This window comes from Rutilus rutilus, assembly GCF_951802725.1.
Source record: "Rutilus rutilus genome assembly, chromosome: 12".
NCBI classification, from domain to species: domain Eukaryota; kingdom Metazoa; phylum Chordata; class Actinopteri; order Cypriniformes; family Leuciscidae; genus Rutilus; species Rutilus rutilus.
The window spans coordinates 12,290,555-12,307,799 of NC_140217.1; the positions used below are offsets into that span (position 1 = coordinate 12,290,555).

A 17,245-nucleotide genomic window follows, 5' to 3' on the forward strand; every position below is an offset into this window, starting at 1 on the left:
GGGGCAAGATTCTCTGACGCTGCTGCTTTTTTTACATTTGTTTCCCGTGATCTAAACCTGCTCTTCATCGTGTATCCGCGCTGTTTACTGGTTTTCTCCGTCAGACCAGTTATCCAGAGCCGAGACTTCAGGGCAGGCCGCTAGTTGGCCTTCTTGTGCGGTGGTGGGACTGTCACAGAGTGCAGTGTGTTCATGCTTCATCTTATGTGTGTGTGTGTGGTGTAGTGAGATCTGTGCACCTGGTGGTAAGAGTTTCGTGATTTATAAGAGCCTTGTGCTCATTAAACTAGTTTACCTGCCATAGGTAACTCCTTTTTCATGTTTTCTAGTGTCTTCAATGTTTGCATGTTCTAGCCCCAGTCCTACAGTCTTTTAATAATCTTTTAAGATTCATGCTTGATTATAGTGAAATACAGCTTTTGTATCCATGTCTCAGGCCCTTCTTTTGAAACCACGTTCCTGTGTGTCCTTTTGTTGGCAATTAGCCTATAAGTATTAATATTTCCCTGTTTAACAGGGTGGCGAAGTCAGCTGCATTTAGAGGGTTTCTCACTCCGATTATACCGTCCTGCTACAATGTATTTCAATATGGTCTGCATTCACCAACCACAAAACATCCTGAAAATAGATACAACTAAAAGTTGTTCACTTTATGATTTTTGTTTTTATTTTCAACTGCACATTTTGCTCCTTTTTGACTATTTGAAAATAGACAAAATGACTGTAAACCCCACAGTTCCCTGCACTTCATCCATGATCACTCTCCTTAAAACAGTGGAACATTGCAGTTGCAGCTAGAACTCACTTTGAAAAACAGTAAAACCTTATTAATTATTTAACACTGCTAACCCATTGCAACTGCTTTGACTTTCTACCAATGGCGTACTTAACTCAGAGTTCACTTGTACTGTCATTACCTCTTGTTATAGAGAAATCTATAACAAAACACCCTCCATCCTGTCAATTAATTTAGATAATGTATTATATTCAATCTCTTTTGCCCCATCTATGATTATAAAGCACTTAATGACGGTGAACAGAGAAGGAACATCCTATAACAACCTAGTTACTGACAGGATGGACGGTGCATTACATGAAATTCCATATTCTTATGGCAAACACATTACATTGGCTCTTTTACATTTCCATAGACAACTGCAAATAACTGACCTCCCTTTGACCAATAACATAATCCATATCAATTGCAGGAGCTGTTTGATTCACACACATAATGGCAGCACTCATGGCAAATTTATACATGTATTGGTGTTTTTTTAATCTAAAATACTTTTTCTCAATTTATTCCACATTCATGCCTTTTCATTCTAAAACACCTACCAATGACACAGTGAACACATTCAAATAAAGACAAAAACTGTAACATACATTTTACATCAAGAGCTTCTCAAAACCTGATTTTGATATTTTAGCTAAAATAATTTGTTTTTAACTTTTAAGGTAACTTTTTTTTCTCTGTAGACTATACACTATTTTAAATATTAGTTATGAGTAATACTGAAACAAAAATAAATATTCAGTAAATGTCATGGTTTGTCATAATACATTTTAGACAAGTACAAAATGGACCTACCCATGCACTCAAATAGTATGTAACAAAATGTTGTTGTATATTTGTCACTGACTGGGGCAAAGCTGTGAATGGGATGTTGAGCACAGTTCAGAAAAAAGCTAAACATCTACTACCACAGCCAGGACATTGTGGGTAGAGCCAGTGGGATCTTTACTATCCATTTGGATTTATCAGCAGAAAGTTTCCAGTGACTGCAGTGTAGTTGCTAGTTCCATGTCCACAGGCAAGTGTAGAAAGTCTTTTTGTGGTAATCAATTTGACAAGCCTGGGGGCGAAGTGATTTTTTTTTTTTTTTTTTTTTTTTTGGACCACTTTTTTCCCCAAACAGATTTGGTCTGTTATTTGAAGTTGAAGATGAAGTGAAAAGCTAAATTCTGCAAAATGCTTTTCTGAGTAACAGCAGAGTAAACTAAAGTCCTCTGAATTCAGAGAAAATGACTTACTCTTGTGAATCTTGCAAGCAAACATGCAAAATCTTCATACTTTTCACATGAGGACACAGAAAGAGTTTTTGACTTGTCTGATCTTATCTTTTTTTCTTTTTGTCTTCTTTTTTTTTCTACCTTTGGTTGTTCAATCACAATAATGGCATTTGTAACTATTTTTATTTTTTTTATTTTTTTTAAAGTTCTGCCTCCTGATATGGAAGGCCAAAAGGGACTACCTTTATCCCTGCCATATACACTTACTACCTTAACCCTGGCACACTCTTAATCTGCTTTTCAGCAAGATCTTTACTAAAAAAACAGCATCGTTTTCAAATCTTCACAAAGAAGAAAGAGTAAGAGCCCAACCCCCAAAGTTATTCAACAAAAATAAAGTAATACAGTATGTAAAAAGAATAATCCACTCTGGAAAAATAAGATAAGAATAACCAAATCCTCTTTGGTGAGAAAATTCAGACTCGTATGGAGAAATCAAGATGGTTGCTGGGCAGCCACTCAAGGTTTCTGAGTGTTCAGCATGACGTTGGAGACAAAACGGATAATGTCTGAAGCAGGCTGGTCTGGTTCCAGCTCAGCAAACAGGTGACTCACATTATCAGTTGTGCTGCCTTTTTTTCGAGCCACAAACCCAAACAGTCTGCATTATAAACCAGAGTAAATGTTTGTTAGAGCAATATATTTTTCTCTTTAACAACATTTTTGACAATGATTCAATGTGGCATACTCACTTTGCTACCCCACCCTCTGCTTTGTTCCACCTGTAAGAACAATGAGCCAGAGGATCTCATTGAATTTAATGTCAAACATATTTCTGAAATTATGAAATGTACATGGATCATGCAGAAAAGTCAACTAAAATATCTAACCAAAACACTCACTTTCTGTCTTGTGGGTCCAAATTGCAGTATGTTATCATGTTAATCGGGTAATGACGTCTGAAAAATATCCTTCAAGAAAAAAGAAGTTTGGTTATACAAAGGAAATATGCTTGATTCAAGGCAACAGTTTAAAAATGAATCCTATTTAGTCCACTCACTTCCTCTGATTGTCGGTGAGTGTGATGCCCTGTATGGACACTTTGAAATGGACAATGGTTGCCATAGGAGCAGATTTGGCAGCAAGCGTTTCAGTGATGGCTTTGGCCACAGCCTGAGGACCGGTCAGAGATTCCATATCCACAGAGTTTATGTACAAAACATTACATGCTAGGGGAAAAAGATAAAATAAGTGCAAAATAGAGGCTGCATCCTGAAACTTGTTTGTCTCAAACAACACCAAAACAGTATCATGCAAAAAAACTAAACAAAAACAAACATGTCATAGCTATGATCTGAGGTAAAAGCAGAGGTGTAAAGTCCAGGATCAGAAAGTAAAAGTCCTCCTCAGTATTTGGTTCCAATCACCTGGATTAGCACAGTTTTTCAGCCAGGAGATAGAACTAATTAGTGAAATCAGCTGGCTGAGTTCATGGGTGGAATAAACATATGGCAGGACTTTTACTTTCTGACCCCTGGACTTTACACCTCTGGGTAAAAGATACTAAATATAAACTCGGGAAAAAAAAGTGCCAAACCATGTGTAACCATATGTCCCCCCAGAGGTGTTTGAGAACTTGCAAGTTCCTTGGTGTAAGAGTGTGGTAAAATCTCACAGCAAAAACTGGCAAATCTAGTGCAGTCCATGAGGATAAGATGCACTGTAGTACTTAAAGTGGCTTATGGCCACACCAGTTTCGGACTGCTACTTTTGATATTAACCTTTAAAAAAAGAAAAGAAAAAAAAGTGATATTGATATTAAAATTCTGTTTGTGTTTTAAATACAAAATCAATTCAGATGGCTGTGGTGGTTTGACAGTGAAGTCAGCTGCTATCACCTTATGTCAGGACCGGTTTCAGGTGCATATGGTGAAAGTACTGTAGATGATGTTCATAGCCAGTAGTTAATATAAAATTAGCATGCACCTAGGATATGATGTGCCATATTTACCATAATAATCTTCAGTAGGTTTAGGAGGTCCTGAAGCGGTAGGAAATTGACAAGAAATTAGGAGAAAAATAAGGAAGTGAAACAGAAACAGAAAGAGAGAGAGAGACTCACCTGCTCCCTGCTTTAATAAATCCATGGTTGAACAAGTTGGTGTTGCTAACTCCAAGGCCTCTTCATTTGGATCTGTTCACAAATAAAAGTAAGAGACAAAGACTCAAAAACCAAAGACTGATTTGATTAAATGCAAATTGACACTGAGTGAAAAAACAGCCAGTGTTTGGAGAACACAAACAAAACCACCATCCACTGAGAAGAGGTCAATTACAGAGGCTGCAGAAATGGGGTGACAATGGCATTCTCACCTCTTGTAGGAATCATAAGCTTGCATGGAAGAGCCAAAGGTGTGATGGCATGTTGATATACTAGAGCAGACAGACACCCTGTAAAGACACACATACACACACAAAAGACAAGTTACAGTACACAAACAAGCTGATGGGTGGAAGACTACAGACATAGTATTCAAAGGGTACCAATTTAAGTCAGTGCAATAGACAGCAGACAGAAATACAAACGTCTGTCGGAATTCATTATTACCGAAGTATGGTTCGTTTGGACAACCCTTAAGTCTCACACCCTTGGCACTGGTTTCAATCAAGAAGTGTCGTACCAACTCATTTGTGATGTCTCCAACTTCAAGGTAAGAACAAAAGATAAATGAGGAGGAAGGTCTGTTCAGTGATGACTGAAATGATGACATGCAGAGTTATTTTACCTTTCTTGTTCTGCTGCATCATTGGAGGGGGAGAGGCTACTTTCATGGCCAAACCATATGCTCCTCTGAATGAGTTACTGTCTCGAATGACAAATGCTCCTGGTTCACGATCTTTAAGAATACAAATGGCTGAAACATACAAATGAGAAAATGTGTCACCAGTCAGTTATACTTCTTTATAAAGGCAAAACACAGTAAACAGAAAATCTTCTGTAATGACCAAAATGGGGCTTTGACAGGGCTGGGAATTTCTAGTCCTGGAGATCCACTTTCCTGCAGAGTTTACCTCCAATCCTGATAAATGTTTGTCGCATTCAAATGCTTTGTTGTTTGAAAGAATTAGGAATCATGGAGGTTGCCAGATTCATACTTGCCTGTGTCTTGGGGAAATGTTATTTTAACACCATAAACCAGATGTTAGACCAAAAGAAAGAAAAAGAAAAACACATACAGTATCTAATACATGTAAATAAATGTTGATAAGTGGAATGCTGCACTGTGATCATGTTTTTTGTTGTTGTTGTTGTTGTTGTTATAAATATCAATCAAAATGAAAAATCTCCCAAAACAATTATCAATAGGCTTAAATCAAACACTAGGAGTATTTAAATATTATACTTAATTAAATGTTCCTGATGGATATAACGACCATGCAAAGCACATAATAAAGATATACCAGTCACAGCAGCAAACTCGGGCATCAAAGTTATCTCAAAGTTTCCTAGTAGTAAATACCACTTGAGAGGGCGTTCATGTCCAGTTTCCGACTAAGAAACTCGTATTTACGAAATTTCCAATAGCATGTGAAGGCAGTATAAGCTCTGCAGGGAAATGGATCTCGAGAGCCAGAGTTACCCACCCATGTTTTGATATGGCCGCTCCTGTGACAGAAGGGTTTGGCTCCACTCTACACGGATTCAGAGAAAACAGTATGTGAAAACTGATATTAAATCTCTCACCTTGTTCCCTGGAGATTTCTGGTTTGTACCAATATTTGGATGTATCTTGAACAAATTTGATATTCAATCTAATATCTGGAGGTCCATCGGCTGAAAAGAATAAATGGTTTGCTGAATAGTTTATTAAATAAGTACACGTCTGTTTCTTTTAGTGATTTCATTTGCATGGTTCCTGGCTGGATTTCTTATCTTACCATATATTGAGGTGATTTCAGGTCCTTGTGGTGGCAATTGTGTAGGAGTTGGAGCTTTCCTACTTTCTGTGCTGTCTGCTGGAAAACTTTCAGAATTTCCTGCAATGGATCCCACTCTTGTGTCCAGGGGCAAGAACAGTGAAGGGCTACAGGATTGCTCTAGGGCAAATGTGGGGGTAGCAGGTCCAGGCTGAACCATAGAAGTCGTGCTTTGCCTGGACTGTGCCCCATGTCTCTCATCTGGAGTGACCTGGCCCCTTGATGGAGCTTTGTGATCTGGGCTAGAGGAAACTGGAGCAGGTGAGAGTTGACGGTCTAGCACAGGACTTGGCGGGATGAATTTGCCACTGCGACCCAAAAGAGGACTGTTGGGAGTGGTTGGTTCACTGCTGCCACTGGCTGTTGGTATACGTCGCCCCAAAGAAGGGCTGCTCTGACCACCAAGCCTACGTTGAAGGGCAGGGCTTGGTGGTGTATTGGTGGCCACCGTACGGTGGAGTGTGTTGGGGCTTCCTGGAACATGATGAACACCCATGATGTTAACAGTGGCCTCATCAGGGTTAAGGTAAGTAAAGGTGTCTGGAAAGAGAGGAGCCCGGATGGGCTCAGATGGAAATGATGCAAAGGCAGGCTGACTGCCAAAACTGTTTGAAAACAAAATAGATAAAAAGAGAAAGTGTGAGTACATAAAAGAAAACAGATACATTTCACCCAAACAAATGAGGACACATATTTTTGTAGTGTAGTTCTTGAGGAACTATGTAATTAGAGATGCATTTTTAGCACCATGTTCAGAGTAAAAAAGACAAATTTGCTCACATCTCAGGCACATGTTCATGTTGTGATTAGTAATTAATGGTAATTCTTTATGATTTGTCATAGTTAATAGTTCTTAATAAGGCTAATCTTATTCAGTAATTATTGATTATCTAATAAGGAATTATCTCAGTCATTAATTTGTTATTACTTACTGATTAGTTAATCTTGTTTCCATATTAGTTAATAGTATTAGCTGAAGTGTTAATGTAGCACTACCCATTTGTCCTGTAGTGCTTCCTATGACAGACCATTATTCTAATGTTTTACCATATTTTGGATTTGAGAATGGGACGGTGGTCAGATAACAACACTTACCCATCAGAACAAGATTTGTTAACAGGCTGAGGTGGGTTGAAAGTGTGGGCAGGAGGAACTGGTTTTTCAAAAGCAGAGGAGTATGGGTGCTGCAATGGAGAAATCAATCCTCCTCCTTGGACTCCTGTTCCCATGAAACCATGTGGCTCTATAACAAAAACAAAAACATAAACAAGAAACAACTTGGGAATACGAAAACAATATATATCTGTGAATAACTATTACTGGCACTGTCTCAACATTATATGACACAAATTTGAGCAGTATGTGATTAAAGCTCTAGGATGAGTTCAAAACAGTTGGTTTTTAACAAAATTCTAAATGGCAGATAGAACGATGGGTAATATTCTGCCGTGCAAAGGCAAAAGACCGTAACTTCGTTTTTGGTCGAAAATGAGTTATTTATATTTTTGGCACATTCAAGACCTCCTTTATCATGTGGATAAGTATCTTAAATCAATTCCGTTGTTTTTGCGAGAAAATAATGAATTGTCTTAACAGTAACTTCCAAAAGCCCATGAGAAACAAAGGCAGAGCACCGTAACATCAGTTACGGCTCTTTGGCTTTGTTTTGGAACGCTCGAAATGGAGTTACGGTGCTCTGCCTTTGTTTAGCCGCGCGTCAATATGAAGTTACTGTGCCGGTGTTCTATCAAATAATGCTACCTACCAGATTGTACTGTTATCTGCCTTTGTTTTAATGTTAAAATTACGGTGTAGCCTGTGTACTTTGTACAGCTGCCATCAGTCCCTCTAACTTCTAATGTCCTCAGAGCTTTCTCCTGCACAACTGCGGTCAGAACATTTAGTATGGTCTGAACCCGCCGTCGACAAACGTGCGATAACGATCGCGAAGGATTATGCAGAGTTGACAGAAAAACATTACGCATTGCCGTATCAGATGAATACAACCAAGAATTAAAGCCCCGCCTCACTCAGTTCGGGTACAGGACCTGGTTGAAACACTCATGCATCTTGCTGGCAGAGTGCCAAAACTTCGCCGGCGCCTTCAGCCCCGCCCTAAACACGGTCGAGCCAACGCTGGACTAATATATCTATGGAGGTATTTTGTCATGTCAAATGTATTAATAATGCCATCAGAATGCAACCAAAGCACAGGATAGCAATAAGTAGATGGCTATAAATAATTGTAAATCATACAAAATAAATGCCATGGTGACTAGATTTTATACAGGTGTTACTATAATGATTTTGTTAATGGTGATCAGCAACCAAATATTGATAATGTGGAAGTTACTGCCTTTTGCCTTGGCATGACTTCTCACTTTTTGCTGACAATACAAAGGCAGAGTACAGTAACTTTAAAATAGTGGTCAAAAGTCAAGTTTGAGCTCAAAATTTTTTTATGTATATAATTTCCATTACTAAAACAACTATTTGCCAGATTTCCAGTGTCCTACCTATAATTAATTTGACGGGACAACTAAAAATCTTTAAAGTCATTTTTCTCAGTTCCACACTCTAGCGACTTACGGTCTTTTGCCTTTGTAGGGCAGTATTGTATTAGGACTTGGTCTTGGATGACCAAAATAGCTGCCCGGAGGCTTTGCAAATATGGCCGCCGAGTGAACAGACTTTCCTTGAAAGGGACTTTGAGCATGCTCAGGGCATTGTATAAATCATGGGTAGCCGACCCTGCTCCTGGAGAGCAACAGTCCTGAAGAGTTTAACTCTAATCAAACACACCTGAACATGATTCAGACAGGTGAGTTGGAGCAGGTTGGATCATTAAATATGTATTCTTTTTGTTACACTTTATGCTGCCTTATTAGGACAAATGAAAGGTGTTTGAGCATGTTTATTTATCATTTGAATTTTATTGGGGAAAACAATTTCAGAGTCACTGAGCAGAGCCCTATTTTTACACTATAATACTGAAATACCATTTCAATAGAACCCACATAAACATAAACAAGAATGGTTTTCAGAAGTTAACAGGAGTGAATGTGTGCAGAAGGGAATGTGTAGCATTCTTGAGCATAATGACATAATGTCATTGTATGGGTTCCCACTGTCATCTAAAAAAAAATAGTCTTACCTTCCATACCATCACTATAATCAGAATCTGACAGCGTCAGACACAAAAAGAGAAAGAGGAGTAGTGACAGTTTTCTTCTTTTTTTTATGGGGGGGTTATAAGGGGAAGAGAATATTGATAGTGTGAATGTGGTGAGAATGCAAAGCAGTGACAGAAATAAGCACTGCAAATAGATGAGAGGTGTGGGGCAGAGGGGTATTTCTGATGTAATGATTAATAAACCAAGCAATGCACTTAATACATTATTACAAAATTGGAATATATAAAACTAGTATATAAAAATTTCCATAATACACCAAAAAGAAAAGTGGATGTTACAGTGGACTATTCTGGTTTTATAGGAACTCACCTGAGTTGCTTTGTTGTACCAGAGCTTCTGCAGGGTTCTGGGCCTTCAGGCCTGTGGCTGGCAGAATGGCCTGGCCAGAATGACCTATTTAAACAAAAGGGGAGAAAGGCAGGAGAAAAAAAAAAAGACTTTGATTGTCAGACTTTGATTTTTTTTTTTTTTTTTTTTGTTCAAAGTTACTATAAGATTTAATGTTATACCTTGACAAACTATACATAATTAAAAAGATATAAGACTCAAGTTTCAGTATTTGACCACTACTGTATTCTGAGAAACTTATAGTGACAGTTATGTCTTAATTTGTGTCAGGAGTTATGAAATGAAAAAGTGAGTCGATACCTTTAATATGAATTATGAGCGTCAGCCGCTTTCATTCATAAAAAACACTCCGTGCTGTCGTCATGACAGCGATTCACAAAACAACGTCCCTCAGGGCTTTAGCTCAAAAATGTGCAGATTTGGAGAAATATTGGTAGATTCTCATAGATTTACATCATATTTCTATAGACAGGAATAATAGTTATTGAATTTATACCCAAATGCGTCGATGTAATCATTATGAGCGCTTCATACTCTAATTTACTGTGTTTTCAATTCATACCAACAGCCTGAGGGCGCTATATGCACAATAATAGTCCATATATGGAACATGAAGAAGAGCCATTGTCATGTGACATTCCAGGAAGAGGCCTATGTCACGAAAAAATTGAAGACCGGAAGTACGTCTTTTAGTAGGGATACGGCTCTTCCGGTTAACTTTTTACAATGGCGGAGTCCGATAGATACTGCTGGACCAAATATCTCCGCAACCTGCCTGAAGTCACATATGACGATGTGGTTCGGATGGTAAATGAAAACTCTCAAATGGAAAAGCGTGAAAGCTGAGGAATGGCTGTCTACGTCCTGACGCAGAGCAACCCGGTACACTACAACAACAGCGGCGGGCTGTTCGTCAGTAAGGTAAACGTTTCTATGGTAACAGCGAGTTGGACCAATCAGCAGACGTTGCTGCTACGCTTAGGATTGTGGGTAGTGTAGTTTTTTTTCATAAGATCGCGGATAAAACATGTTTTTCTTAAAACAGGGTTGATTTCATACGAACGTATAGCTTCTACAGGAGCAAAAACATTCGTTTCACAACCTCATAGCTCGTGGTCAGTCTACCTCGGATGGTTTAGACATTATGGCTGATAATCTAAATCCTTATGGAGAAATACTGTTGACCGGAAGTTCTGAATCCCTACTACGCGTTCCGGAAGCAGGAAGTGTGACATAGGCCTAGTCTCGAACACACACAAAGCTAACAGAGATCGCAGATAAAGATGTTTTGAAGACAATAAACATGATTTCAATGATATTTGATTTACCTGTGTCCTCCAAGCCATGCCAGGTATTTTCATAATAATAGATTATATTTATAATGCAATGCTAATCGATATAGACTTTATCATCGTGCAGAATACTATAAAATAATATATTTTCTGTCTGATTTTTTTTTTTTATCTGAAGCCAAATTAGATTACAGAAGATTATTTAAAACACTCGACTTGCGTTATAAAGTAAGTTTGGAGCACAAACATGATTTTAATCTCATAAATGGTCGTGTATTGATGGTGTGCTAAAGCTAACATGCCAGCTAGCTCTGGGTGCACCTGCAACCTTGCAGTTATTCTTTTATGATTTTTTTTTTCTAAATAGGAATGCTTACTGAAATGTTTCTTTATTCAAGAACATTATTTTGTATTATTTGATACAGTTTCAAACGTGAAGTGAGAACTTTGATAAAAAAAATAGGGATTGAAACCCTATGAATAGCCTGTGAATAGCCAGTCGTTAGTAACTATAATGCAGACAAAAGAAATGCATATTTAGAGCCATAACCAGGCTGGAGAGGTGTAAATGTGTGCAGGGGAGACACAGACTGAATGGGGCTCGTTTGCACCACAAAACAATAGAGACAAAAGACTGAATAGATGATGACTAAACATCAGTAGCATTTTAGAGTCTAATCAAAATAAAGTCATATGACATGATCTTGAAAAACATTTAACTAAATACAGAGTTTTAGACTTCAGATTTTAAATATAAAATGTTTAGACATGTGGCTTTAGCTGTAGTGCATTTCTAGATTGCTACAGTGCCAACTTCAATTTTATTTTCATGAGGATGTTTCATAAAAATAAATTTCTAATAACTTTACAAAACTTTGAAGCTATTTATAAAAAAATAAAAAAAATCGTTATGACAATAATTAATTCTACATTTACAATAAACTGCCAGGTGTCAGCTTTCAAATGAGATCATACTTGTGCTTTTAGTACAAAGGGTTCATGAACTGTATCTGTTTCAGTTTGGGTATGTCATTTCTGGGGATTTTTCAAAAGTGGGGTTGCAGCTTAACAGCTCTCCATCTCAAAAATGTTATACATATTTGAGGTAAATAATGCCAATAATTTAAGCAGTAAGGAGGTGCCCTTGATTCATGCAAATGAACTCCAAACTCAGAAGCCAAAAGCAAGACACGAGTCAAGCAGGGAAATATACAAGCGTTGAAAGTGGAAAATATAAGTAACTTTAAGTTTTATAATAGGCTTCCCTTAAATCATTAGATTTGCATGAAGGAGCTAAACTACTCACAATATACATATGGAAAGTTTCAGAGGTAGTTACAACAACAAAATCAGTTACTATGTACTGATACATATAGTATCAAACCTCGCATTATGCATGGACCGCTTCTCACACCTTTTAACATGCTGATAAATAAATAAATAAACAAATAAATAGGTCAGGATAAAATGCATTTAAGCATTCAGCATTTAGCCTAACCTTGCCACAGAACAGTTTTTCACATGCAGCCTCCCTTGTCACAGCAGATTCAGCAATTCTATGTAAATTCAGTATTCAATGCAAATTCTTTCCAAGAATATTTTCATCATTGCTTGGAAGTTGGTATGTGAAAGCCATAACTTCCATATGTGCTTAGTCCATCCAAAACATTTTTCAATAGAGGAATTAATATTATGATGGAATGGAAGTATTCAATGGTTTTCACATTCTGTAAGTGGTGTACAATTAAAGGGTTATAGTTCACCCAAAAATGAAAATTCTGTCAGTAATTACTCACCCTCATTACTCACTTGGACTATATTAATGATCTCTTTAATAACTTTTCTGGGCCAGCAAGTTTCGGTCACCTAGAAGTCTATGGAGGAGTGAGCCAGCTCTCAGATTTCATCAAAAATATCTTAATTTGTGTTCCGAAGATGAACGAATGTCTTACGGGGTTGGAACAACATGAGGGTGAGTAATTACTGACAGAATTTTCATTTTTGGGTGAACTAACCCTTTAATACAAATATCATGAAAGTAAAAAAGCAATTGTTATATATCAAATACATCACCTTCACATTTACCTTTACTTTTCTCACCTAAAATCATGACAGAATTTTAACTGTCCATTATATATGAAGAGTTCAGATGCAAAAGCCTCTAAGTGCCATCTGAAATTTTCTTCTAGAATGATCATTTTTATCAAGCCCGTATATTTAAGTTGAGTAATTTCACTTAAATGACAATTAATAGGTAATTTTCATTGTCATTTAAGTGAAATTACTGAATTTAAATATACAAGCTTGATAAAAAATGATCATTCTAGAAGAAAATTTCAGATGGCACTTAGAGGCTTTTGCATCTGAACTCTTCATATATTTCTTTTGTTTATTGTTTAATATGAATCATGATTTTAGCAGGAAGGCTAAAATTACATGTTAAAGAGAATGTGGTAAGGTTTTTGGCGACACAGGAAAGGTAGAGGTCAGGACAGGAGATATGTCTCACCACCACTATTGCGGGTAGGACTAAAAGGAACTGATTCCATCTCCTCAAAGGCCTCCCTGTAACTATGCACAGGCTTCTGAAAGGGAAACATAGGATGAAAAAAAAAATGTGTTCAATCTATCACAATAATAATCTGTTGTGCTATGTACGGTCATACAACTGAGAGAAGTAAAACAAATGTGCAATAATTTATTTAAAGCAATACAATGATAAATACAATTTTAAAATTAAATTATATACATATATATGTTAAATTATATACCTCCTTGGGTTGTCCACCTGGGTTCATTGCAATTGTGTTGACAAACTCTGGAGACACAGGTTTCAATGGAGAACACACCCCAAGGGCTGCACTGTCATTTTGGCTACTGAGGTACTGGCTCTCACTGGTGGTTCGTCTGCGTATAGTTGGCATGGCTTCATCTGGGGTTACTGTACGTGAATGGGATCCTAAAGAACATGGAAGAGTGTTCTAAGTTCTTTAAACAAATGCAGATCATGTGCAACCAGTGTCTAATTTTAACTTTTTGCCAATGCAGGTGAAAATATACAGGCCATAAATATTCCTTACTTTACTGTATTTTGCAAAATTTCTATTAAATGTGTATTTTGTTTCTAATGTCACAAATTACAGCCATTTTACTAAGGTAGACCAGGCCCTACATTATTCAGTGGCCTCTGGATGCTATGTTTTTGATGACTGAACGCTCCTTAGATCCGAGCCTTACATATTGTGTACCAACATTTGTGATAATAACTGGTTGCATTCAAAAGTTATGGCCATTTCAGTAAAAGTGGAGCAGCCATGTTGAATTTAAACTTTGACCTGGTTTTGATATGAAATCATATTTAAATATGCATTCATCTTTACCCAAGCATTCCAGTGATATAAAACAGAAATAATATGAGGCAAGTAAGATGACAGAGATTTAAAAAGAGAGAATAGAAGGGAGTAGGGAACAGAGTGAGAGGTGGAGGATCGTGAGAGGGGACAAACCAGAGAAGGAATAGGAACGATGATGTTCGGACCGGATGGACATGCTCTTGGAGATGCCCCGGATGCGAGCGTTGTACTCTGGGTGGAGGAATGGAGTGGGTTGAAGTAGAAGAAGAGGAGAGTGCAGGTGGGGTATCAGTGGTGTGAGGGGTGGTCCATATGCCAGAGCAGAGACAGACAGAAGGGTGAACAAGAAGAAAAATGAAGAAATGGTGAAGCTGAACCCTAATTTCTGGACCTTGTCATATTTAATTAAAGTACAACGCTATATTACTAGAATCTGTTTTTGTAATTGTATGTGGATTTACATATGTGACTAAATAATTAAGTAACCAAAGCGATATAGTGGCCTGCTATAGTACTGAGTGGCACAAGAGACACAACAGCCTCCTTAGAATAAGTTTGCTTCAGTGAGCTCTTCCCGGCAATTCAATTAATTGTCAGAAGGTGGTGCTACTATGTATTGTCCTGTAAATTCAAAAGTCTGTTGTTCAAGCCAGAGAATGCATGGTACAGTAGCTGAAGCACAGCATGGTATGGGTCTATTCTGGTAGCTGGTGACTTACATCTATGCAGCTATTCACTCCTACACAGAGTTGATGTGAACAGTGTGATTGTCTGCCAGGAATACTTTTCATCCACATGAGAAATGATGACACATCTATAATCTCCTTTCGTCATTCTTTAGTGTATAGGTCAACTTTATAGTTCAGTATTAGAACATGTGTTCATTTTGTATCCATGCAGTGGGACATACCTTTCAGGGAACTTTTCCAATGTTTATATGTTTGGTCTAACTCCTATAGGACTAAATCAGGAGACGAGAGAACTTGATAACAGTTTTATGGCCTACCAGTGCTTGGTGTATTAGTTTCTTTGTCAAATATGATTCAATATTAGATCATGCACTCTATTTCAGTGAGTGAAATAACTTGTCCATATTCTGAAGAGTTATATGAAAACAGGAGAAGACTAAGATATATTCTCAATGTGTTAAAATCAGCGCTGAGGCTAAGTAGAATCATGTCCTGATTATCCATCAAGTTGTAATTACAAACTTTGATAATGAACCATAATTGTGAGCCAGCTTCAGCTAAATTTGTCATTTTTTATTCTTGTTTTCTCTAAACTACAGAGGTAAAACCAAGAAAAATGTATTACATAATCAATAGATGATTATTTTTTATTTTATTTCAAACATCTTGCATACGCATCAAAAATCATGTATTCAGACCAAAGTGTTTCCATCTTCCTCACCTGCCACACGTTGGGCCACAAGACCCTCAATGTTTAGCATCTCTTCCTCAGACTTTGGCTCAGGCTCTTTTACAAGGGTAACAGGGGGAAGTGGTGATGATGATGTGCTGTAGCTTCTCTGAGGGCTTGGGAATGTGCCCTGAAGATCTGGGGAGTAAGACACCTCGCTAGTTCCTGGGTAGACATACTGGGGCTTGATTGGAGATGGGAGGGGTAAAGTTGGGGATGGTGTTGTAACTGAACCTCCACGGATACTGTAGGGATCTTGCTGATAGATTGGTGAATGGGCCTGAGGGGACTGAAAACCCCTTTGATGATGCTCAGATAGTGGAGTCATGGGGTAAGCAGGTGATGATCTTTGTGAGGACTGGCCAAAACTGGCAGAAGAAGAGAGAGGTGGGCCACCAGTGACGCTATAGATGGCCTGGTCAGCCTGGTAAGAAGGTCTGGCTAGTGTCTGGGCAAAAGGTGGTTGGAAAGCTGAGATGCTCTCACCAGGTGGAGCACTCTGAGATTTGGGAACTGGTGTATGTGAAGGCTCCAAGTCAAGCATGAGCATATTTAGGGCATCTATAGACTGTTCTACATCCTGCTGTGATCCTCCTCCACGAGCTGGGAAATGTGGCAGGGTACCATTCGAGCCAAAGAAGGGGTCATCCACAAGACCATATTGATGCCAAGCACTGAGCCCTCGCTGCACTGCCTCTCGGCTGCTGGTATTACGTTCAGGAGCTTGTGGCATGTACCGAGGTCCTCCATCCAGCACCAGGCCACCATATGACTGCGAGCGATACATTCCTTCGTTCTGCCCACTGTAGTCTATCAGTCCATGTGCTGATGAAGACCCTCGAAGCTGGTGTACAGGCATCTCCTTTTTAGGCCTTCGCTCTAGGAAAGTACCACGTTGTCCGTCTACTTCTACTACAGTGGATTCAGTGACTGCTTTTCTGTCAGCTGGTGTATCTTGACCCTCAAAGGAGGACAGTGTGCCAAGACTGCCTGCACTGTTATCTCCAACCTGGCTTTCCGGTAACTCGTCGTCAATAATATCAGTTTCACGCTCAGCACCTGCTTGTCCGTTAACGTGGACCTGGGCGGGCACAAGGTGCCGCACACCACCCCCTGGGCTTGTGTTAGCAAAAGAGAGGAAATTCTGATGAGAGAGATGTGGTGGTCCCTCAGAACCACTCAGAAGCTGTTCCAACTCTCGGTTCTCACAAGGGCTAATTGCAGTCTCAGGAGGAACTTGGCTCACAGGCCCTGAGCATGATAAAGACTGTTGAGCATCATCTGTGCGGTCTGTCTTAACAGAAGCAGTGGAGTTGCCTGAGTCACTGCTGACAGAAAGGGCGTGATCTGCAGCTGGTAGTGGATGGTTGGCCACTGGAAGAGGAAGGGCGTGTTCAACTACAGGAGGAGCACGGTCAGTTGAATAAGCCCCACAGGCAGACACAATACCCTCAAGAGAGTCTTTCTTCTGAACCTGGACGTAAAGGCTGCTGTTTACTGGACCTTGAGAATGAGCAACGTCTGAAAGAGAGGTTATAAAAATAGCATTAATAAACTCAATTTGTTAGTTTTCTACATTAAAAATCGTATTTTCTGTACTAGATCACTCAAAAATGATCACTATCATTTGCTCACCCTTTTGTAACGT

General features: G+C 38.6%; 1 protein-coding gene across 3 annotated transcripts in view; it reads right to left on the bottom strand.

The window, feature by feature from the left end:
- Positions 1-206: 206 nt before the first annotated feature.
- tns1a (tensin 1a) overlaps positions 207-17,245 on the bottom strand; it is a 122,955-nt gene continuing 105,916 nt past the window's right edge. For 2 of the 3 annotated variants that reach the window (XM_084426088.1, XM_084426087.1), the window contains exons 17-34: positions 15,589-17,118; positions 14,332-14,409; positions 13,597-13,784; positions 13,335-13,410; positions 9,495-9,578; positions 9,146-9,172; positions 7,087-7,234; positions 5,953-6,596; positions 5,759-5,848; positions 4,800-4,928; positions 4,622-4,717; positions 4,387-4,464; positions 4,136-4,207; positions 4,025-4,054; positions 3,074-3,242; positions 2,916-2,984; positions 2,766-2,795; positions 207-2,674 (exon numbers count right to left, since the gene is read on the bottom strand). In XM_084426088.1, coding sequence (XP_084282214.1) covers positions 2,533-2,674; positions 2,766-2,795; positions 2,916-2,984; positions 3,074-3,242; positions 4,025-4,054; positions 4,136-4,207; positions 4,387-4,464; positions 4,622-4,717; positions 4,800-4,928; positions 5,759-5,848; positions 5,953-6,596; positions 7,087-7,234; positions 9,146-9,172; positions 9,495-9,578; positions 13,335-13,410; positions 13,597-13,784; positions 14,332-14,409; positions 15,589-17,118 — 3,680 coding nt within the window. In that variant the 3' untranslated portion in view covers positions 207-2,532. The remainder of the gene's footprint in view (positions 2,675-2,765; positions 2,796-2,915; positions 2,985-3,073; positions 3,243-4,024; positions 4,055-4,135; positions 4,208-4,386; positions 4,465-4,621; positions 4,718-4,799; positions 4,929-5,758; positions 5,849-5,952; positions 6,597-7,086; positions 7,235-9,145; positions 9,173-9,494; positions 9,579-13,334; positions 13,411-13,596; positions 13,785-14,331; positions 14,410-15,588; positions 17,119-17,245) is intronic. The other variant, XM_084426089.1, reaches the window with a different exon arrangement.